The 23,703-nt window shown below is 38.3% G+C and overlaps 2 protein-coding genes across 4 annotated transcripts in view; both read right to left on the bottom strand.

Moving 5' to 3' along the window:
• Window positions 1–5,338: 5,338 nt before the first annotated feature.
• Window positions 5,339–7,455, bottom strand: LOC107505410 (forkhead box protein D4-like 1). Its single transcript, XM_016135553.2, has one exon. The coding sequence runs from the start codon at window positions 7,323–7,325 to the stop codon at window positions 6,060–6,062; it is 1,266 nt and encodes a 421-aa protein (XP_015991039.2). The 5' UTR covers window positions 7,326–7,455; the 3' UTR covers window positions 5,339–6,059.
• A 170-nt stretch (window positions 7,456–7,625) lies between these two features.
• CBWD1 (COBW domain containing 1) overlaps window positions 7,626–23,703 on the bottom strand; it is a 45,274-nt gene continuing 29,196 nt past the window's right edge. The window contains exons 10-15 of one of the 3 annotated variants that reach the window (XM_016135556.2): window positions 23,152–23,208; window positions 20,300–20,351; window positions 15,653–15,721; window positions 15,487–15,552; window positions 13,198–13,327; window positions 7,626–7,769 (exon numbers count right to left, since the gene is read on the bottom strand). In XM_016135556.2, the coding sequence (XP_015991042.1) occupies window positions 7,753–7,769; window positions 13,198–13,327; window positions 15,487–15,552; window positions 15,653–15,721; window positions 20,300–20,351; window positions 23,152–23,208 (391 nt within the window). In that variant the 3' untranslated portion in view covers window positions 7,626–7,752. Of the gene's footprint in view, window positions 7,770–10,885; window positions 12,832–13,197; window positions 13,328–15,486; window positions 15,553–15,652; window positions 15,722–20,299; window positions 20,352–23,151; window positions 23,209–23,703 lie in introns of those variants that run through there. The other 2 variants (XM_016135554.2, XM_016135555.2) reach the window with 2 other exon arrangements.

Below are 23,703 nucleotides of genomic sequence, written 5' to 3' on the forward strand. Positions count from 1 at the left end.
TAACTGCAGAATGAGACAAATAAGATAATAAGCTCAATATGCAACAGAAAAATGGAAATGGAAATTTTGCTTAGTATGCATACTCATTAAATAAGGAACCTAAAGAAAGTTGGCTACTTTCAACTTTTTTAAAAACATTTCTTATACTCAAGTGAATTTTTTTCTGTCCAGTCTAATTTCTTTCATATTCTGAGTCTCTTTTATTTGAGGTTATCCTAAAATGATTTTTCTTCTCATAAGCATAGAACTTGTGCCATTACTCTACCTTTGACCCTCACTGAATATTATCACATTTTAAAATACAAAACAAAATAAAAAAGCCTATAATTTTGGAACTTCAGCAATTTTTTAAGGTATAAAGAGCATCATTCTTGCCAATGTAAGACTAGCTTTAAATCTTTAGATGAAATATTTGATTGGTAATTCTATATTTCTATATGTGGACTATAGCAATCTAGTCTTAAAAGTTGTAAGAAAGCATTATATTAGGTTATATTTACCCGTAGGAAGACTTCACATAAGCTTTTCCAGACTCATCCTTGCCCTAATAAAAATCTGTCTTTTTAATAGTTAATGCTTCAAGGTATCTTGACTATTCCTTGCCTGTATTATTATTTGCTAATATTCATAAGTCTAAACAAACAACCTGTAAATATCTTACCATAAAAATATTGCCAATAACCACAAAATTTTTGTTTCTTCAACAAAAATGCATTAAAAAAGGACCAAAAAAACCAAAAAAAACCTAAAAAAGACATGAGACCATATTAATCAAACATAATATATTGACCTTATTTACATTCTAATTCAAACAAACCAACTAAACAATAAGTTTTGAGACAAATAAGAATATTTAAATATTGCCTGGACGAAGTGATGTTATTCATTAATTATTTAGGTATGATAATGGTATTATGGCTACATTGATGGGATTCTTATCTCTTAGAGAAATGTCCAAAAATATTTGTGCATGAACTGATAGGATATCTGGGGTTTAATTCAAAATAATCCAGTGGGGAAGAGGACTGTCAGAGGATAAAGATGAAAAAAGGCTGACCTAGCCTAGAGGAACCTAGAGGTTAATTTTATTATCTCTCTACCTTTGTATATGTTTAGAAGTTTCCATTCGATTAAAACTTAAAATTTAAGAGAAAAAATAATGCTTGAAATATGCCATAATCTCTTATATAACAGATACCTTGGACAACACAATAATAGTCACCTTAATTTTAAGAACTATTAGTCATCAATATGGTTTTAAATAGATATAGCTAGAGATAATAAAATTGCAGTATCTGGAAAAAAAAAGGAAATCTCTTATGCTTAATTTAATTTCATTGTTCTCCTTGCCTGGATTTGGGAACATAAACTGCTTCAATAGCTGAATAAATCATAACTACTCCAAAGTATTCTTTACTAGTGATCTAAATAAACATACTCCTGCATTCTAAGAATAAGAAAATGAAGTTTATATCCAATTATTTCTTTTATAAGCATTCATTTTAACATATACACCTTTATTATGTTAAGGAACTGGTCTTGAACTGAATTTCAGACTGGATTCTCAAGTCTTTTTTTTCCTACACCTAATTTTCTGGGAATTTGGCAAGGGGAGGTGGTGGCAAATTTTGATAGTATTAGCTATCACCTATTTGAGTTTTTGAACCTACTGATGTATCTAAAATCAATGAATGCTTAAAACACATTTAAATAATTTCAGTGCTGATATGGGAAAAAACAGCCATTAAAGACTGAACTATTTCTGTAGAAATTACAGGAAGATGGCATTAGCAATTAAAGATTACAATTTAGGCCGGAATCAGATGTTAATGTGGGAAGACATTTTTGCATATTTTTCCTAAATACTGGGAAGAATGAGAGTTATGAGTCCCCCACATTTCTAATAAAATGTGGTGAAGGACGGGTGCAAAATCTCAGAAGGCGCAGTTTGCTTTATCTGGCTCCCAGCCTTGTAGTTCTTATCGCCATTTTGATTCTATTCTTTTCCTCGTAGTTTCTGCTGTTTCTCTTGATTTTCTACCGTGTTATTGCGTTCCAGTCAAATTGCAAGGAGCAGGGTGCACGGTTTAGGCTGATGGAAGAAGAGAAAGGTTCCTGAACCATTAGCTACAGTACACGCGCATGAATAAGCAAGTGCCAAATGTTTCCAATACTCAATATACATAATGTCTGCGCGTATAGAACACTATTGCCCTGCCAGACCGCACCTGCGCGGGCCAGCTGGCACCTACAGGCACCTAGGCTCCAGTCCGCCCGACCCCGGACACCCTCTCTCCTCTACAGGGGTCCCCACCTTCACTGCCAACCCACCTGCTGACCTGAGGGTGAACTGACGGCTGGTCTTTCCCGGTCCCAACGTCCTCCACCTTTCCCTCGCCTCTCCCCAGGCCAGTGCTAACCAGCAACCTAGGCACATTACGACTCGTTCACTTGGTCCGCATCCAGTGCCCCGCGCGGGCGCGAAGTGGAGCGCAGGGTCGTTTCGAGAGAGGAATTGGGGACGGGGGCGACTTTCGCCTGCAGGCGGTCCGGGGTTTGCAGTATCGCCAACGTCTACGTCGAGGGTGCCTGGGTTCTTGGGGACCATGAGCGAGAAGAAAACGAAAATCCTTCAGGGGAGGAGGAACGCACTCTCCGGGATCTTCTGACTCCTCCCTGGCGACCCTGTCTTAAGTGAAGCCCTCTAGTTCCATGTGGTCCAGGGCATCGCCAGGTCCTGTCCCCGCGGCGACCCTTCCCACCGCTCCGCGAGGCACTTCCTAGGAAAATGCAGAGCAGAGCCGGGGGCGAAAGGTTCGGGGGAACTGGCGGCGCGCGCGTGCGTCGCCTCATCCGGGACTTGGGGAGACAAGTGCGCTCCCTGTCGTGCGGGACCGGGGGGCCTGGTCCCGGTCGGGCCTCGGCCTCTGCCACCCAAAGGAAGCACAGGCAGGAGACAGTCGCAGTTGTTTAAAAACCAGGCTGGGCTTGGCCTCTACCTAAGTACTTAGGCGAGTTTCTTACTTTCTCTAAGTCGCAACATGTCATATCCATATAATGGGGGTTCGATAATGTCTTCGTCTTCGGGTGTTCGGAGGGCTAAAGGGGACATTCAGTGCCTGGCACAGATTGCAGGAATTAACTGTCAGCCGCTGTTGTTACTATGAGTGTTATTAGCCGGCAGGGCCAGAGGGAGTCTCTTCCCGGTTTCCCGCACTGCCCTCAGCCCAGCCTCCTGAGCCTCCCAGGCCCTCGCCATCCAGCCCAGCCCTTCGACTCTGCTACCCCGACAGCTCTGGACACATCAAGTCAGCCCAGGCTCAAGAACACGAGCCCGAGGGTCGAAGACGACCCTCAATCCCATCATACAACTCGGAAGCAAGGGACCCCGCATGCGGAAGGTTAAAATGGACCCGCGCTACTGCCCAAGGCCACGGCCAGAGGCCCGCCCCGCGGCGGACAGAAGCCCGGGGCTGAGGCTCCCCGACGTCCGTGCGCTGAACCACCGGGATCCAGTGCGTCGGCCTCACGCGCTGCGGGGTCGGAAGGCGGCCAGGCCTGGTCACAGCGCCCAGCACGACGCGCTCTCCACACATTCCCTCCGCCGGCCGCTCCTGCCCAAGGGGTTTCGGCGCCACCACAATACACGGGACGCGCCAGCCGGGCCAGCAGTAAGGGCTTGGCAAGTGCTCGTAGTTACCGGCGGGTTCACGCCGCCCCCACTAAAGGCTGAACCACGCCACGCGGCTGCGGCGCTCTGGACCTATGGGCCCTAAACGCCAGATTCCGTTGGAAAGCGTTTAATTTACTCTTCTACTGAACTGATTTTTTTTTTCTTTTTCTTTTGTAAAGTTATCGTTCGATATAGTTGCATTAGGTAAAAATTAGGAGCTGGAGGCCGGCTGGGGCCAGGTTCTGCCCTGCAGTCACCCATGTTGGTGGCTGTGCTGGGGCAACGGGAGAAAAGAAAACTCCGAATCTCCTGCGGAGCGCGGGACGCGCGGGGAGAGCCTCGAGGGTCGGCTCGGGGCTCAGCGGCCGGCTGTACCTGGCGCTCCGACGACTCTGTCGACCGAATAAATGAACCACTGTGGGCCTGGAGATGTTTTCGCACAAAGGGCAAGGGGGAGTTGTAACGTGACTGGGACAGTTCTCAACACAAAATTAGGTTCCCTTTTTTTCTCGGCTTGTTTTCAAACTCTTAGGTTAGCCCAGACCTACAGAATTTATTAAAACAATCTTAAAACTGAGGTGTTGACGGTCAGACAGACTGAGTTCACGAATGGACAAAGCCCAAGGAAGGAGAGGTGGATGAAGGGGAAGGAGGTTTAAGGGGGTCGCTTGCAGCCCTAGGATACAGGCCTATGTAGGAGACTGGTCGTGGAAGCCAGACGGCCGAAGGCTGCAGGTGTATAGTGGAGGGTAGAATTGGAAGCTCTCTGTCCTGGCGCCTACCAGGATTGGGGTTGGGAACTTTCCAGAACGTCCCAGGAGCCATAGTACAGCAAACAGGGAGGAGGTGGGGATTGCAGGCAGGACATGCCTGGGAAGTTCTGAGTGATGGGGTAGAGATGAGAAGCTGGAGTAAAATGGGCCAATTAAATGGCTGTAAAAACGCTCGTCTCTACGTCTTCCCTCTCCTCTGTAACGAGTTCATCAGAGCTGGGGAATAACTGAGGGGAAACGACCTTCTCACACCCACGGTGTCGCTTCTTCCAAAGCGGCTCGGAAAGCAATTCTTAAGAAACAAGAGTGTGCTTGGGGTGTGGAGAGCCGCAAGGTCTCTAGAAATTTGCTTTGTCTAGTGGAAGTATTTCGTGATGGGCGTCTTGGTCTTATTTTCCTCCCACCCAGTCACCTGAAACCTTTCTGGTTTTAAAGTCCTTTCAGAAATTAGTTATTTTCAAAAAAAAAAAAAAGTTTCTCTCTGTTCTAAAGCAAGAGAATAGGAGCCCTTAAGAGACTCCTGCCTGGAGAGAGGATTTTTTAAATTGTATATGTCCAGGACATGAATACTGTATTTGATATATCTCTTTCCTTTGGGCCCTGGTTTTGAAAATTCTTTTTAAAAATTGCCCCCCGCCCCCGGAATAAAGGTTGACAACTACATTCCAAATCGATCTGTCTTCCAACTTATTCAGGAGAGGAAAAAAAAAATCAACGTTTTTGGGAAGATGGAAAATAAATGAAGAATATAGTTTTTCTTCAATTCTTTTATACCATAGGTTCCATACATACTAAATCTCATGCTTCAAAAGACTTTTTCAACTTGAAATATTCGGAAGTTTGAAAAGCCATTTTGAAAATCAGTTGTTTCTGATACCTATAATGAATATTGTTGAATTAGGAGAAAAGAATTAGGAGAAAAGAACTAAGTTTTAAAAGTTCTATTTAGAAAAAGCGAATAATGAGAAATAAACGATGTCGTGCAGTGAGTGATTTAGCACTTTATTCGGTCTATATAAGTAGGTTTAATTTTAACACCTCTCCGTGGAAGTTGGCACCTCAGACACACGGATCATAAATAAATGCTCTGAAATTAAAATTCTACTTATACATTGATTTCAGGAAGACATATGAAAGACATGAGCATTTTGCACTGGACTTGGGAATAATACTTGACATTCCTAGGGAGTGAAAAAGGGGAAACAGGTTGCACACTAGGCATTATATCTTCTTTGTTTTTCTTTAATACCAGAACAAAATGCCCACTCACTTTAATAATTCTGGAAATGTGCAAATCGGAAAAGCCCTGGAAACTACAACTGGAGACTGGAAAAGGCGAGATTTGACGCCATAGGAAGTTTATTTTCAGGTCGTCTCACGGGAACAGTACCCAACTTTTCCTTAGTAAATAAATGAACTGAAATTAGTGGTTGCTCTGCTGCGGGATGCTGATGCATACGCCTAGTCCGGGCTATGCATGGTGGCCTGTGCAAGGTGGCGGTGCAGAAGGACAGGCGGAGGGGAGAACTGGACCCACAAGGGCCGCTCCGCCCTCCAGCGTGGCTCCAGGTCTGACCTGCGGAGTTGGTGCCAGGGCAGGCTGTGGGTGCTACTCAAAAGGCCGACGAGGTCCCCTCTCTGCCAGACTTCAGCCTATCTGATCCTGGTTGACAGGCCAGCAGCGCCGCCGCGGCGGACAGGTGCCGGCCTAGCAGCAATCCCTTGCTGGTGCAATCTTCCTGCTGCTGGTGTTGCAACATCGTCCGGGCAGCTGCGGCGGCTGACACGTGGAGCAAGGGGGCAGCGGCCTGGGGCTGCAACAGGCACGATGGGCGCTGCAGCAGGTGGCAGTAGCCCCATGGGGTCGGGGGTACACTCTGCGAGTCCTCTCCTCGGACCCCTTGCATGATACTCTCGATGCTGAAGGAGGTGCATCCGCCTCCCGGCCGCCACGCCGTCCCTTTGCTCTCCTCCCACTGCTTGGAGCCCAGTGAGGGCTGAAGCACCGGCAGGGCGCGGTGGGCCACCAGATCCGCGCCTTGAGCTTTCCTCGGTCCCTCAGCGGAGGCGGAGGCGGACAGCAGCAGGTAACGAAGCGGATGAGGGTGCAGAAGCGCGCACGGGCGGCTCACGGGGGCGATGACGGGGCAGGCCCCTGGGACAGGCTGCGGCGGGGCTGGGGGACAGAGCAGCAGGCCAGGATAGGGGCCGCGCAGGGAGGTGGACGCCGCAGGCAGTGGGTAGGGCTGATGCAGGTGGGCTCCTGGGGGCGGGTGGTGGCGCTTGAAGCGCTTCCTGCGCCGGAGAAAGCTGCCGTTGTCAAACATGTCCTGGGAAGCAGGGTCCAGGCTCCAGTAGTTGCCTTTGCCTGGATGGCCGGGTTCGCGTGGGATCTTGACGAAGCAGTCATTGAGGGAGAGGTTGTGGCGGATGCTGTTCTGCCAGGCCGGGAACTTGCGCCGGTAGTAGGGGAAGCGGCCGCTGATGAAGGCGCAGATACCGCTGAGAGTGAGGCGCTTGTGCGGACTCTGCAGGATGGCCATGGTGATGAGTGCGATGTAGGAGTAGGGGGGCTTCCCCGGCTGCGGGGTGTCCCCAGAGGCTGCCGGAGACCCCGTCGGAGCCGTGAACTTGGTGCCAAACTCAGGGGAGTCGCTCCGGCAGCCGCCGCTCTCCGTGCGTTCGCGGGGCGTCGCGCTCACGCCTTGCTGCGCCCCCTGCGGCTCCGGCTGGTGCAGTGACTCTAGGAACTGCTGGCTTCCCTTGGCCTCCTCATCTTCCTCCTCTCCAAGGATATCGATCTCACCGTCTTCCCCATCGGAGCCCCGGAGCCTGCGCGGCGGTGTGGAGTGAAGGCGCTTAGCTCTTGGCAAGTTCATGGAAGAGAAGGTCCTGCAGCCGCTGGAGAGGTGGTGGCCGCTCACCTGGCTTACGGTAGGCTGTGCTGGAAGCCTGGGTTCAAGGTGTTTGAAAAAGTGGGGACGCTTGTGGCAGCCCTTTTAGGCGATCTTCTTGACTTTCGGTTTCTCCTCCTCTACCATACTGTCTAGCAAAGATGCGCTTTGCCTTTTATTAAAGCTCCTTCCAGTCTTTGTGTGATGGACTTCCCCCACCCCTTTATACTTTCTTCTTGCCCTACCTCCCAGCGCTCCCACTTCCTTGAAATCCAATGGTGAGGGTTTGCTGTGCATTACTTGACACGGTAAGAGCCTTCAGTCGCTGCCTCCTTACACCTACCGACCACCAAGGATATGTGCCACTCCTCAGGTTAGCCAGCCAATCGCACTCGGAGTTTCACAGGCTCTATTAACGAGCTTTTAAAACTGCACATACAAAAAGGGGATAGGAAAATATGATACTTAGCAATCTGTGGCCACCTCGATATTCAGGTTTCTTTCCTGGAAGGTAGAAATGGAAGGAGGGGCGCTGACATATATGCACGCAGTGCGTGTAAAAGAATGTGTAACAGTAAAATTATGTTTTTGTGCTTCATAGCTGGTTAATCACCTATTTTCACTGGTGGATTCTATCCTCATCCAGAATAATGAGCTGAAATATTTTTAATGTTCTAACTATATCCCCAAGCTCAGGAATGTGTGAAGGATTGTTTTTTTGTCCCTACTACCTCCACCCCAGCTCCCCCAAAGTGTTCTCCCTGACTCTAGGTTTCAGAAAAGGCTGAAATGTCCTAGCATTAAGTTGTGGAAGTTCAGGGTGGAGAGAAAGCAAGAGGGCTAGAGAGAAGTCTCCTTACAGTAGTGATTCTCCAACTTTTGAACATTTAACCACAATATGAAATACATTTATAACGGTCTTTCATATAGTTACATAGCTCATTTCATAAATATACTTACTCTAGAGTGATCACTGATTTTACACACACACACACACACACACACACACACACATACATGCATATGTGTGTGTGTATTTTTTTTTAATGGCGAGGACCAAGTAAATTGATTTTGCCACATACTAACCAGTGTAACCTAGTTGGAAAAATCTTGTTTTCATGAAATGGACCTACAACTTGAAGGCATGCACCCAGTCTGTGAGGAGCCCCTCTCTCCACCTCCCTCCCTCCCTCTCCTTCCACTCTCCTTTCCTTCTTTCAGAAAAACAAAACAAAACAAAACAAAATTAAGCACTTTTATTATAATAATGAAACTTAAATGAGGCAAGGAGAGGCTGCAGTTTCAGTATCTTTAAGTCACTGGGTTGTCATTTATTAATTACACAGAAGAGGAATCATATCACAGAGAAGCTCCATTTAAGTCATTCAACATTTTGGAGTTAATGTGGTTTTTCAATTGGTTTCATTTAAATCAGCAGTACCATGGAATATAACTTAATGTGTGTTCTATAAATAGAGATTTTATAGTAAAATACTAAGCCACAGTATATATACCTAATTTTAAACTAACCTCCTTGTGAAAAGAATTTGAGGTAGACTCTAATAAAAACACAGTATTAAAGAATAGTATATTAGTCTACCGATTATCACATAGTAAATCATCCATTAGTGTTTGTAAAATAATGAATTTTCAATGAGAAATCAGAAGCCAGCTAAAAGGTCAAAATATAAATAAAAAGTAGCTTAAAGTAGCTAGTGCTTTCAGGATAAAATTTTAGGAAAAAAGCTTTCTTGCAAGTCTTTTTAAAGTCTTATACTTTACTCCTGAGGTGTTTACCCTCGAAGGCTTCCCAGTTGTGTGTAGCTTGATGTAGGACAAATAACAGAAGGTTTTGAGTCTAATAAATTTGTGTTTGAATCACAAATTTACCAATTACCACCTGTGTGAACTACTAAATTAAGCTCTGGAGGGCAGAACAGGTTTCTTATTCAACCTTAAGAGTCCCAGATGCCTCCCCCTTAACCCCCTGCAGGTATGGCACAGTTCTTTCATCAGCATAGGAATCTGATTACCTGGAGAAAGGAGTATTGTTAGTTTTCCTGGAGTCAACTTCTATTGGGATTTGGGTTATTTAAAAATGAAAGGAGAAAAGTAGGGACACACTCAGAACAAACAAAACACACATACACTGATGGGGGTATGCCAAAGGGCACAAAGGAGACTACAGAAAGAGCTCCCAATCATCAAAGCTACAACAATTTAAACAACAATATAAGTAATATTGAATTATAACCCAAAGTATAAAACAAATATCCATGTGTCCGCACTGATAAATGATTGAGTATATTAATAAATGAAGGGAAAGAGGCAAATCTCCCTTGCAGAAGAATTCCAAATAAATTATATACTCTACCATGAAGAAATAGAGCATAACCCCACTCCTTTATTTTATGCAGCACATAACAACTTCCTTCCAGGAAGTATAGTATGGGAAGGGGGGAAAGAGTAGGAAATCTGACAAACACTGCTTCAGCCAGATGATCAGGTGATCAATGTCAACATCAACAGACATATAGGTCATGTTGATAGTATACACCCCTTGAAATGATGTGATGAAAATGGCACTGTTATCTTCCTCCCCAAATTCCCAACCTAATCATGAGAAAAACAGACAAATTCCAATAGAGGAACATCTTAAGTGCCTGACCAATACTCTCGAAACTGTCAGTCACTCAAACAAGCAAAGCCTAAGAAACTGTCACAGCCTAGACAAGTCTAAGGAGACATGACTGCTAAATGTAATGTGGGATCCTGGATGGGATCCTGGAAAAGAAAAGGGACATTAGGTAAAAATTAAGAATATCTGAATGCACTATGGCCTTTAGTTAATAATGATGTGTCAATATTAGTTTACTAATTGTAACAAATGTGCCATACTATTATTATAAGATACTAATAGTGTGGGGAGGGTGTGGAGGGAGAGATATGGGAACTCTCTTGTTCCCATTTACCTGCTCAATTTTTCTGTAAATCTGTTCTGAAAAATACATTCTATTAAGTTTAAAAAATTGAGCATATGATAAAAAAGGGCCTCATAGCCCCCCTCCCCCCCAAAAATAGAAACTCAAATGTCCATTAACTGATGAGTGGATAACGAAATGTAATATGTAAATATTACTTAGCAATAAAAAGAAACAGTGTTCATCCATGTGACAAAATGGATGAACCTTGAATTCATGATGGTAAGTGAAAGCTACCTCTCCTCAGAGAGCTGTTCCATGACTACTCAATCTAAAGTTGATTTTTATTTTTATCAGCCTTCTTAGGGATATCTCATATTTTCTTTTAGGTCTCTCCACCAAAATTTAAGCAATATAAGAACCTGGCCTTTATCTGTCATATGCAGTTTCTGCCCCAGCACAAATACCTGGGCAAATTGGAAGCTCTCTTAATGTATTTTTTTTAAATGAATGTATTATATGCTATACTATGAATATCTATGCAGCAATTAAAGAATAAGACATTTATATGCACTGTCATGGAGAGATCTAAGACTAATAGTTGAGTTAAAAAATAAAGCAAACTGCATTACAATATGTTTTATTTAAAACACACACTATAAAAATACTTTCCTTGAGGATATTTATGACAAGTTCATAAGTTTCCTGAAAAAGTAGCTTAGGTTAAAGCTCTAATCACTGGAAAATCATTCACTTTGGGAAACAAGGTAAACCATGTGTATGTAAGTGAAAAGATACATCTCAAAAGACAGACATTAAACTGACAACATTGCTTACCCCTAAGAAATGACAGTGACAGAAAGAGAAAGGTCAGAGACCTCATCTGTAATGTCTGCATTTTCACAACACAAATGTATTCATGCAATACCTATTTAACAAAAAATATTTAAAAATTAATATTTTAAAGGAAAAACAAATATTTGAGTTAATAAATGTAGATTTTTAAGAGTATAGATTAATATTACTTCAAGCATTTCTCCCACAACAAGACAATTAATTATAAGTCCTTTCTCCTGATCTAGGAGAGATGAATCCAGGCAAATTATTTGCCAAGGAACATTATGAAATATTATTGTGACTATATTATTTAGAAAACAAATTTAAGTTGTTAGAAACAAGAAACATCTACCTAGGCTCTCTATTGTGTGCCAAGAGCTCAGTTGGTGCATTAGAAGCCTATTTAATCCCCACAACAACCTTGAATTGTTGATATCACTGTTAACTTTATAAATAAGAAAACTAATCTCAGAGAAAATACTTTGCCCAAGATTAGAAGCAGCAGAGCTAGAATTAAAGCCCAGATCTGACTCAGAAAGTAGCTGACTTTTTTTTTCCAGTTAGAATTCTATTTTATCTTATTTTATTTTTTAGCCGTTAACTTTTTATTGGGCAATTTGCCACCACAAAATAAGCATATTCTCTCAACCATGAATTAAGACAATGGATTCAGGAGGCAAATGGATGAATATAGAGAAGTTATATATAAAAGATATAGAATTCAGGGAAAAGGAAAAAAAATAATCTAATCAATTTGGCCAGCCTCCAACCACTGGAACCATTCAAGATACACAGATGTAATTCTTCCTTAAAATGCTAAAAAAAATTTAAAAAGCCATTTTAATAGCTTTCTCTGATACTTAATGATTACTAGTTTGGGAAAGCTCTTCTTGAAATCCATCTAATACTATTTTCCTACAATTTATGCTGGCCTTTAGCAGGAATAGGAAAAAAGTAAGCCACTGTATTCTTACATGCTAACTATTTATATAAAGATAATTGAATTTTCAAAAGTTTCTGCAGTTATATCTGAAGGTTTGTACCTAGTCACTTTCAGTTTATATTGAAAATTAAAGAAGTTCAAAAATAACCAAGATGAATTTAATACCAGTAGTAAATAAAATCTACTTAAAACTAAGAGATGGTTTCAATTAATGTCTTTGACTCAGACTTCTTCCTCTTATAAGTCTCTAGCTACAACAAACCTTTTATTTCATTTAATAAAAATAGTGACATTTGTTTTCAAAAATTTTTGTCAACAAAATCATACCTATGCAACAAACTTAAGTTCTACAAGAAAATGACAATTTTGAATTAAGTTTGATCGACATTATAATAAATAACTTCCATGGGTAAGAAACTCGACATTTGTAAACTCCGAAGCCAACTCTGAGAGATATTTTTGTAAAATATCTATTAAAAAAAACCTACAGAAGATATTATAAGTGTCAAATACTTTACAGTACTTATTTACTATATCTTATGTATTTTATAAAATAAATATATTTTAAAGTACACTGGAATTCATAACAGAAGTAATGCAAAGAACAGATAACTGACATATACCCAGTAAGAAAACTGATTCCCAATATAATCATCCAATCCTTTTGATAAGAAATGCTTCTAATATTATGGATAAACTTGATCTTTGAAATGTGTTGTCCACCGGTTTTCTGTTTCTTTCACAGTAGCTATAAATAGTTGTTTAAGGATATCCTTATCTAAATTCCTGCCTGCAATAGAACAAAATGTGGTATGATTATACTTTGCTTGTTATAATGACACAGTTTACCTATCAATTCCAGATCCTTATTGCATGATCTTCAGAAATTGACAAAAACAATAGTAACTGAGTGATTCCTTCCTTAACTTTCTGGTTAAGTCCCTCAGCACCCAATTAACACTTGGATTAATCACTTTTCTAACACTGTTTGAAGAGTTAAAGGTCTAACAAGTTCTTATGGTACCACATGATTAAGACAAATATATTAACCACAATCTTATTTAGGTTTAAACAAGGGACTCTGATTGGTTAATACTGCTTCTCCTTTCAAATATATTTTTCACTTTGCTTTAAAATTTAACTCTTTATAACTCACCAATGAGAACCAATCGATTTGTTCTCTCAGTGTCATCTTTCCAGGTCACTGGAGTCTCCTCCAGATCATACAGCTCATGGACACCTTGAACAATCATTTGCTGTGGTTTGTCTTTAATAGACACCAGCCCCTGCTCAAAGGAGAATGAACAGTCAGCCTTACTTTGAACTGAAACGCAGACGTCAAGTGCTGATTGATGTTAATAGATTAATTTTTCCTATTCCTTTTTAAAATACAAACTCATAAAGAAGATGCTGTTAAAATTATTTATTTCCAGTTATTTGAACATTAAACTAGTTTCTTAAAGCCTTCAATTTTTAAAAAGGGTTTGTGCACACTGATTTTCTTCTAACGACAAAATTAATACATGCATAAGGATATTCATTCAGTGTTATTACAAAAACTGAAACAACAAAAATGTATTAGATTCTAATTAATATACTTTTAAAAATTGTATACTTTTCACAGTTTTAGTGGAACATTTGAGAAGTTAAAGGAGTTTGGTGACAAATCATTTGTTTTTTTAATAAGTTGCAACAAATGGGGTAGATAATGATGAAATAAAGAAAAAGACATATTTATCTGAATAAAAAGTTCATTTTATATGATTTGCAGAAATGAGGAATAAATTATCTAATAAACTGCCTCCTATGGAGATGAAATCATTTCTCTGAAATTTGTTATACATAGTTGTTAAAAAATTAATAAATATTAAAAAATAAGAGACAAATCACTGACAGTCATTCTAAACACAATTTTTGTATTTTTGTGTATTTATGTATTTTGAGTGTTATGTTTTTCCAGTTTTTCTTTTCCTGTGCCCAGTTGTGTTGTTTTTTCCCCCAGTTTTATCAAGAATAATTGACATATAACATTGCATTAATTTAAGGTGTACAATATAATGATTTGATTGTTTTCTGCTTTATAAATTTGAATTTTAATAATAAAAAAGAAACTCCTTGGAAAGAATTACCCTAGCATCAATTTTGTGTTACTTGTATACAAACTCTGAAGCATTAGCTGTTACTAAATATTTTAAACATGTTGATTATGTTGGACTACTACACGTAACAGGAAAGAGTAAGAAGTCAATGAAGATAAAGACTGTGTCGTTCCAGATTCACTCAGTGTTAGTGTCATGAGAGGACAGCCAAAGGAGGAATCAAAGAAGGCATGTAGAAAAATTGTCACATAGCTAAGGACAAAATTCAAACTGGGATGGTGCAGGATGAACCCCTGAACTCTGTGTAGATAGAGGTCTTGGTGGCAGCATTAGTATAGTGCCCCAAATGGCTGCTTTCTAGGTACCACCTCCTATTCAGTACTATGGGATAAGTGCAGTTACAGAATGAAATACGATCTACCAGTTAGGATGATGGAGTGTAGATGGTGCTACAGTCATTAAAGAAGCAGCAGGATCAGCTGGGAAGGGTTTGAGATTCACCTGTGTTGCTCCGCAACACTAATCCCAGCTAGAGCTAGCACAGGGAGTGAAGAAATCTCAACCTAAATAGTTTCTCCATAGTCTCAACCTTTGTCATTCTAGTGACCCCAGGAAGTCAGTCCCTAAATGGAGAATCTAGTTACTAAAAGTAATAATAATAAACAGTAATAATAAAAAGTATATGCACTTCTGGAAACAAGAGCACTCAAATGATTGCTAATAGGTTAAGCACACAACCTAGAACCACTGCCCCTTGGAAAAAACACCTTTTGAGACATAAATACCAAAATGTCAAGTATTATGAATGGGTTTCCGAACACTGAGCAAGAATTCTTAATAGTCTTTGGTAACTTTATAATATGACAAATTTTTAGAGTCTGCTAGATGCATCAAAAAGCAAAAGCTTCAGCTGCAGCAAGATTTCTAATATTATTTCTCTGTTAATGAAACTCTCTTGGAAAAATAAACACAGGAAAACATTCAGTTTTCTCTAACTGACCAAGCTATGCGCTAAAGGAAGGAGAGTTTCAATCAGTCAAGCACAATCTAAACTAACTGCTCAAAACACCCTGGAGTAGAGAGCACAAAGTAACATTTCAAAGCTCACAGGTTGTTTTAATTACAACACTAAACAAAGCTGTACAAATAAATCATGTTTTATGAAGTGATTTCCAAAGCTTCTTTTCAGCAATGGAAATAAGGAAAAATGTAAATAGGCAAAGGTTATTTGTACTGAAACCGGTGCCTCTGTTTAAGACCAATATGATTTTATATAACAGCCAAAACTTTGTCCAAAAGTATTTAACTTTGTCCAAAAGTATAAAACTGTAAACTGTATACGGCACCTTTAGTCGTATGACCTCCATGCAGTCATCATCCTTGTTTCTCACATTCTTTTCCCATAGAAGATTCTGTATCAAGTGACATATTTTAATAAGATCAACCATTGCTAATAGCAACGATGTAACAATACAGATGATTAATCATTAATCGGTTAACTATTGCATTCACCTGAATAAATACATTTAGACTTTCTTCCTTTGCATTTCCTGGTACTTCAAATGTAACTGTAATAATACTCTGTAAATTAAGAGAGATAATAATGAATTTTATAGTAATATCAATATATTTTTTAAAGTCATAAGTTTTAAAATGAAAAGGAACACAGTCATAGAAATTTCTGTTGCCTAACAATACATATTAGGTATATTTTCTTCACTATTATTTGCCAATTTTAGGTATCAGCAACTCCATTTTTTGTATTCTGCAGTTAATCAATAGTTCAGAATTTACACAGAGAAACTCATGAAAGGATATACCATCATATAATTCATTCTTCCCAGGATTCTCAAAACTAGGAGGGAATGTAATACATATCCATAGTGCATCAGCTATGTACTGAGCCAGGTACTTTTGCCTGGGTCACCTCATTTCATCTTTTATTTACTTGTGACAACGATTCTGTGGAATGAAGAGAATGACTGCCATTTTATAAACCAGGAGAAATAAGGCTCAGAAAAAAATAAACTACCTAGAACGAGGTGTAAACTCAAAAGCAAAATTTTAACTCTGTTCTTTGGAAAAACTAAATACTAAGCAAAGGTTTGGTTTATCTCTCACCAAGCATGTGGCAAGGGGAGAAGAGTTCCTAGAGATGAGAATAAATAGTAAAATGTCATCTTTGGTTTAGAAGTTGACATCATTATTAAAGGTTAACTTTGAGACTTATTTTTCCTCCTGATCTTGATCAATCTCATTGTCCACTCCAAGAAACCAGAAGCTTTAGATTTTCTCTTGTCAGTTACATAATTAAAACCCAAAACTCCACTTGCTACTGTAACCCAAAATTTCAAACTAAATGATGAAAATCTGCAAAGGCTAAACATAACCCAGTAAAAACACAAACCCCATCTTGTATAATGAGAATAAGATACTCAAGCCAAGCTTTAAAACAGGCAGAAAGAACATACTAAAGCACAGCTTTCTATCATTTTCTAGAACCACATATCTTAACAGCAATTTTACTCACCAGTAGAAAATCAAAGACTTTTAGTAGAAAATATGAAAAGACCAAAACTGTTTTTATCCAAACATAGTTAGAGAATAGCTAAAGGTAAGTATTAAAGACCAATGTAAGCGCCAAATATATTGGCATTAATCTCTACTGTTGCTAGTTAGCAGGAAAAGCAGATAGCCCTTTCTAGACCTGCAAGCTGACTAAAATTGGACTTAAAAATGCCAGAATTTTAAGAGTATTTACTCTGTTGCAATGGCCAAGTGGTAGAAACTATGTAACATTAATGGATGAATGAATAAAGAAAATTTAGTACAATACTGCAGTATAAAAATGAGGAATAATGGACATTATTCACTCTTTTTAAAAAAAGGAAATCCTGTCATATATTATAACATGGATAAATCTCAAGGACATTATGCTGAGTGAAATAAACCAGCCACAGAAGGACAGTACTGTATGATTCCACTTATATGAGGTAACTACATAGTCAAACTTATAGAAGCAGAAAGTAGAATGGCAGTTGCCAGGGGCTAGGGGGAGGGGAAAATGGAAAGTTGCTATTTAATGAGTATAGAGTTTCAGTTATGCAAGTTGAAAAAGTTCTAGAGATCTGTTATACAACAATGTGCATACAGTTAAAAATACTGCACTATATACTTAAAGATTTCTTAAGAGGGCAGATCTCATGTGTTCTTTTACCACAATTTCTTAAAAAGTTTATTTTTAAATCTTAAACACTGCTTTTAAACTATGTTTTTATAAGTTTACAGTAATAGTATGCATTTAAACAAAATGAGTCTTTCATCCTCTAAGAAATACTTAGGAATACCTAAAAATCTATATCAAAATGTATAGCAAATCACATCAAAACACATAGCAAAAGACTGCCAAGTAAACATAATTTGCCAGTTTCAAAAGATAGTGATTTAACCTTCAAAAATGCTAAAACTGTCTTTTATTCAAGTTGGATAACTTGGTTTTTAATATTGAGAATGCCTCAATACTCAAAATTGCTTTATTCTTTCTTAGCTTAAAGAATTTTATATCAGGAAATGATTTCTGCTTTCTGAAGGTTAGAGATATGACAATATTTCTAAGGGGTTCAATTAACTTCAGCATGAGACTTTTTTTAAAGTTTTAAAAATTAAGACTATGCATCATGGGGCTCAAGGAAGGAAATACACATTTTAGAATCAGAAGTTTTTCTATACTCTTCTCACATTAAAAAACCCTAAAAAAGATGAAATCCATTAAAAAAAGATGAGGGTCACAGCTCATAATTCATAATTAGCCCTACTAATTAAGTATGCATAGATTGCCACTTAGGTTTTCTTATCTACTTTCCCATCCTCCCACCCCAGGTCCTCCTCATAGGGAGTGAACAAGAAATCCATGAAATATAAGAACTGCACTAAACATCATTCAGGGATACACTATGTCCTAGGTAGTACCCATTTCAGACTTTTTTTTCCCAGTTTATTTTTGTTCTGAATCTAAAATTAACTCTTTTTCCAGACACAGAAAGAAATAGAAATCTGAAGTACGTAATTCAGAAAACTAAAGCAAAATACAGTACTGCTGTTAAAATAAAATTTAGGAATAACTCCTAAATTTTATGAATTTGTGTTTGGCTTGTTCTTTAACCTACCAGGTTATTTCCCTGTTTTCTACTATTTTGCAAACAATATCTAATATGCAATAACTTCTATGTTTTCTTCATCTAGAAAACTAAGCTCACTAACATGCTTAAACCTAAAACCAGCATCTCCATACTCCAGTCCTCCGGCTCCTCTTTTCCTGTATAATCTCTACTGTGATATCCTCTAACCTGGTACACAGCTGAATATTTGGCATTTTCATCCAAATCATTTTGCCTTCCAGATTTCTCTATTTCTAGGCTCCTCTAGTCACCAGTCCCCAAGCTTTTTGGTACCAGGTACTGGTGTTCTTATGAGAATTTAATGCCTGATGATCTAAGATGAAGCTGAGGCAGTGATGCTAGTGCTGGGGAGCGGCTGCAAATTCAGATGAAACTTCACTTGCTTGCGTGCTGGCCTGTTGCTCATTTCCTGCTGTGCGGCCCGGTTCCCAACAGGCCACAGACGGGTACCGGTCCATAGCCTGGGGGTTGGGGACTCCTGTTCTAGTTAATCTAGGCTTGTTCCCCATCACTTCTCTCTTCTTACTGCTCCATCATTAGTTAGGCTATTCAGACAAGTCTACCTGTGAAACAAATGGTGCTCAGTTTATCCCATTTCTATTCTCGTTGTAACCCACATTGTTCAGGCCCCCATCACAGAGCATCTGCAATATCTTCCTGCTTGGTTTCCTGACTCCACACTCCAATTCAGCTTACCTGACACTGTCTGCTAACACAGCATCAGTTCTTTTTGCCTGGTAAATCAAAGCCAATACCAAGATCCCAGTACTAAGCATTCACCAACACTTCTGTGCTGAAGTTCTGCTCTTCTAGAACATTCTCTCTTTCCCACTTTTAAACACCTGAATTGTTCTTTACCTTACTTTAACTTCCAGATCAAAAAAAAAAAAAATCTACCAGTTTGAGGTTACTTATTTGGTATAGTCAGAACAGTAGTTACCTCTTTGAGAGAAGGGTTATTGACTGGGAAGAGGCGCAAGGGAACTCTCTTTAATGGTTTTGGAAATCTATATCTTTACCTGAGTGGGAATTGCAGAGATATGTGTTAACATATAAATATGGACAGATACGCAGGTTACAATATATGTGAAGATATGCTGACTTATATACTAAAAGTGTATATACTTTATTTACAGGATATAAAAAAAATACTATCTTTTACAAAGCCTCAGATCTAAACCAAATGAGACTGTTAATGCCTCTCAATTACATAGCCCTTCTTCTGTAATAATATTATATCCTATTCTATGTTCATATATCTAAAGCAGGAAAGTACATCAAAATCTTCTGTAAAGCTTTAAAAAAAATAGACATGCCCTAGTTACTGATAAAATGAAATATCTGGGATTTGCTCCAGCAGGGGTCATGAGTACATGCAGGTTCATTATACTATTCTTGTTTTATGTGTTTAAAATTTTCTTTGTAAAGAAGTTGAAATAATACCACAGCGAAAGAAATGTTGGGAAGTAAGATGAAATAAAATCAGCAAAATGTTGATGGCCATCGAAGCCGGGTATTGCACACAAAGGGTTCATTTTACCATTCTTTCTACTTTGTATATCTTTGAAATTTTCCAAAATAAAATGTTAAAAATGTACCTACACATTAATATCTATATACCCAAGGCCCATTCCTGAATATATGAGGGGTGACAATACTGAGTATCCAAGTTTGTTTTTTTTTTTAAAAAAAAAGCTCTAAAATTTATTCTGATGTACACTCCCATTTGAGAATCGCAGCTTATCATTCTTTTAACATTCACTGAGCACCCACCATACACCTAGCAATGAGGATTTTTAAGGAATTGACAGACTACTGCAAGAGAAAAGGATTTCAACCCAAACTATAAGGCATTATAAATGCCATGATAGGGGTACATTCAAGATACTTTTTTAGAAATAGTTTCAATAAAACAGTCCTAAATAGAACCAATGCAGTTAAAGAGATACTCTAAAAATATTTTTTAAAGATTTTTTTTTACCTGATCAAGGTGAGGTTGTGTTGTTGGCAAATGCTGAAGTTTTTTCTGTAAACTAAGAACAACTGATTATAAATTCAGAGATCAACACATTTCTGATTTAACGTTGTATACTTCTTGGAGATACAAAGCTAAATAAGGAAGAGAAATTCGACAGTTGAATCTATTATATAGTTTACATGTAGTTCACATATTCTAATAGAGAAAAGCTGACAGACTGTTTAAAAACCTTTTTAAAAAATGTACATACATTCACATGCATACATATATATAATATAAAGAAAAATTAATCTTTAGCAACATAATTTTGTGTGGTTAAATATGTGAGTAGATTTCTTTTTAATTCCAAAAGATCTAACACAGGCCTAGAAAAATATACATAAGCATTTACTATTGCTCAAAATTTCATCAACTCTCCCTATGCTTCCTAATATGAACATGCTGGTACCCAAAAAAAGTTAGAAGAATAAGTTTTCTCTTATCAATGTTTTCCCTTGAACACAATTAGTAAAAATAAAGAGTATCCAGAAATATAAACCTTCTAGTCAGTTACCCCATAGTTGAGAGAACACAAGTCAGAATCTTAAAAATGCATTGTTTTCATATAAAAAGAGCAAGAAGATCAATACGGCATAACAAATTATAACCATAACAACTGTAGCATACTTTTAGACACTGATGGGGGTAGGCTGGGAGAAGGAAAGGACTTAAAACCTTGCAGATGTTTTGCCATAAAGAACAGTGAGGGGTAAATTAGTAACAGCAAGTTTAGTAAAGAGAAAATGCTTGTAGGCACTGTTGGAGAGAATGAGTCTCACTGCAGGGGGGTCTTAGTAGGAAAAGTGTCAAATTAAAACCTTCCCAGCTGGTTGCTCAGGAAAGGATTGTCCTGTTTAACAATTAAGCACAATAAAAAGTTATGCAAAGACCTTATCTATAGCGAGCATCACATTAAATGGCTACTTCTTTAAATGTCATTAATGCATTATAACTGTTCTTAAACAAGTGCGAATTGATATCACCTTAGAAAATGCATATGCTCTTTCCCTATGTTTAATATTTAATGCTGTTGAACTGACTGCCTAAAACTTCTGTAGAGAAGGAAAAACTTTTCTTCTATCCTCATCAGTTCCCTGGTTGGGTCTGAAAATTAGACGGACAAATAACAGGAGGAAAGCATACAATTATTAAACATAAGTTTTACACGACATAGAAGTCTTCACAAGGAAGTGAAAACCCAAATATATGGTTAAACCTGAGTTGTTTTATGCTAGGTTTAATGAAGAGTGGAAAGTCACAGAAAGATGTGACAGGACAGAGTATAAAGCCAAGTGTAGGAAATTGGGGGAAACTCAGTAAGGCCTGCTCCTTCAGATTTCTCTGTGTGTCCGTTTGTCCTCAAAGATAAAGATGCTCCTTTCTTCCAGGAATATGGAGGAAAACTCTTACATGAGGGTTTTACTAATTCATCCACTTCAGAGAAAATGGAAGAAAACATTTGTAAATCATATATCTAATAAGGGGTTAATACCTAGAATACACAAAGAACTCCTACAACTCAGCCACAACAAAATACAAATAACCTGATTTAAAAATGGGCAAACTACTTAAATGGACATTTCTCCAAAAATGATATACAAATGTCCAACAAGTATCTGAAAAGATGCTCAATACCTCTAATCATTAGGGAAATGCAAATCGAAACTACAATGAGCTATCAACTCACACCTGTTAGGACAGATATACCAAAAACAACAGAAAACAACAAGTATTAGCAAAATGTTGAAGAATTAAAACCTTTGTGCACTGTTGGTGGGAACGTAAAATGGTGCAGCTGCTATGGAAAACAGTAATGGTTGTTCCTCAAAAACCTAAAAACAGAACTACCATAGGATACAGCAATCTCACTTCTGCATATATATTCAAAAGGCTTAAAAGCAGGATCTCGAAGAAATATTAGCATATTCATGTTCATAAGTAGAAGCATTATTCATAATAGCCAAGAGGTAAAAGCAACCTAAATGTCTATCAAAGAATGAATGGATAAATAAAATGTGATATATACATACAGTGGAATATTATTTAGCCTTTAAAAAGAAGAAAATCCTGCCACGTGCTACAACATGGATGAACCTTGAGGACTAAGTGAAATGAGCCACTCACGATAAGAAAAATACATCTGATTCAACTTATGTAAGGATGAAAGTAATCAAATTCATAGGAACATAATAGAATGGTGATTGCCAGGGGCAGCAGGGAAGGGAAAGTGAAGAGTTGTTATTTAACAGATACAGAGTTTGTTTTGCAAGATAAAAAAAGTTCTGTAGATCCATTGCACAATAATGTGAATATATTTAACAATACTAATCTGTACATCTAAAAATGGTTATGATAATTTAAAAAAAAAAAAAAAAGTCTTGTCTAGGGAAGAAATTTACATTCTTCTCTTCCTTATCAAAAAGATTCCCTTTAGGAAAGAGGCAGGAAACTGATCCACCATTGAGGGGAAAGGAGGCATCTGTGGGAACACTCCAAGCTAAAATTTTGTGTGTATTTCATGGACTTTGTCATACAAAGAAAGTATTACATATATTTGGTGTAGAAATAGTAATGATTAGTCTCTAAGGTTAACTACCATTTATAGTATAATTTCTATAGGAAAGCACATTACGATTTTCAAACAACCAATTAACAAAATTTTCAAGAACATAATCATTAGAAATGATCTTGTATGTCAAAAGAATGACAGAAAGCTTAAATCAAGTATACATCTGTGTAAATTATTCCTATAACTTCTATAACTTTGGAATAAAAGGTATATTATAATAAAAATGACCAAAACACAGGAAACATACCTTATTCCAGAGAGACTGTCAAAGGCATGAAGATCTAACACATTAGAGAGATCAACTCTAAAAGAAAGAAAGCCAGTGTAACAGTGTGAAATCCTGTGAAATATATTCCATTAATCAAAAAAAAAATCTCTAAGACTCGTTGACCAAAAATGTAGGCATGAAGATTTATCAATATATCATGGTATTTTGGGAAAACAAAAATGAAGAACAAAAATATTGTAAAATTTTTTATAGAATGTACACATAAAATTTTTAAAAACTGGATAAATGGAATAAGATCAAGGATACTTGGATATTGCTTCGATAAGCTATAGTTTGTTTGTTTACTTTTGATTCTTTTCGATTTTGATAATTTATGAGCTTTTCAAATACACTTTCTATAGGAAAAAAATAATAAGTTAAAGAGCTGCAACTTTTCAAAGCAGCAATTTATTACTCAGAAGATGAAATTAGGGAAGTGAAACAAATAGAAATAACATAGGTACATTACTTTTGGAATTTTTGTATTTCTTTTACTCTACCTCCCTAGCTTCCACAATATAATGGCTAATA

The sequence above is a fragment of the Rousettus aegyptiacus genome, unplaced genomic scaffold (genome assembly GCF_014176215.1).
Source record: "Rousettus aegyptiacus isolate mRouAeg1 unplaced genomic scaffold, mRouAeg1.p scaffold_m13_p_3, whole genome shotgun sequence".
NCBI classification, from domain to species: Eukaryota; Metazoa; Chordata; class Mammalia; order Chiroptera; family Pteropodidae; genus Rousettus; species Rousettus aegyptiacus.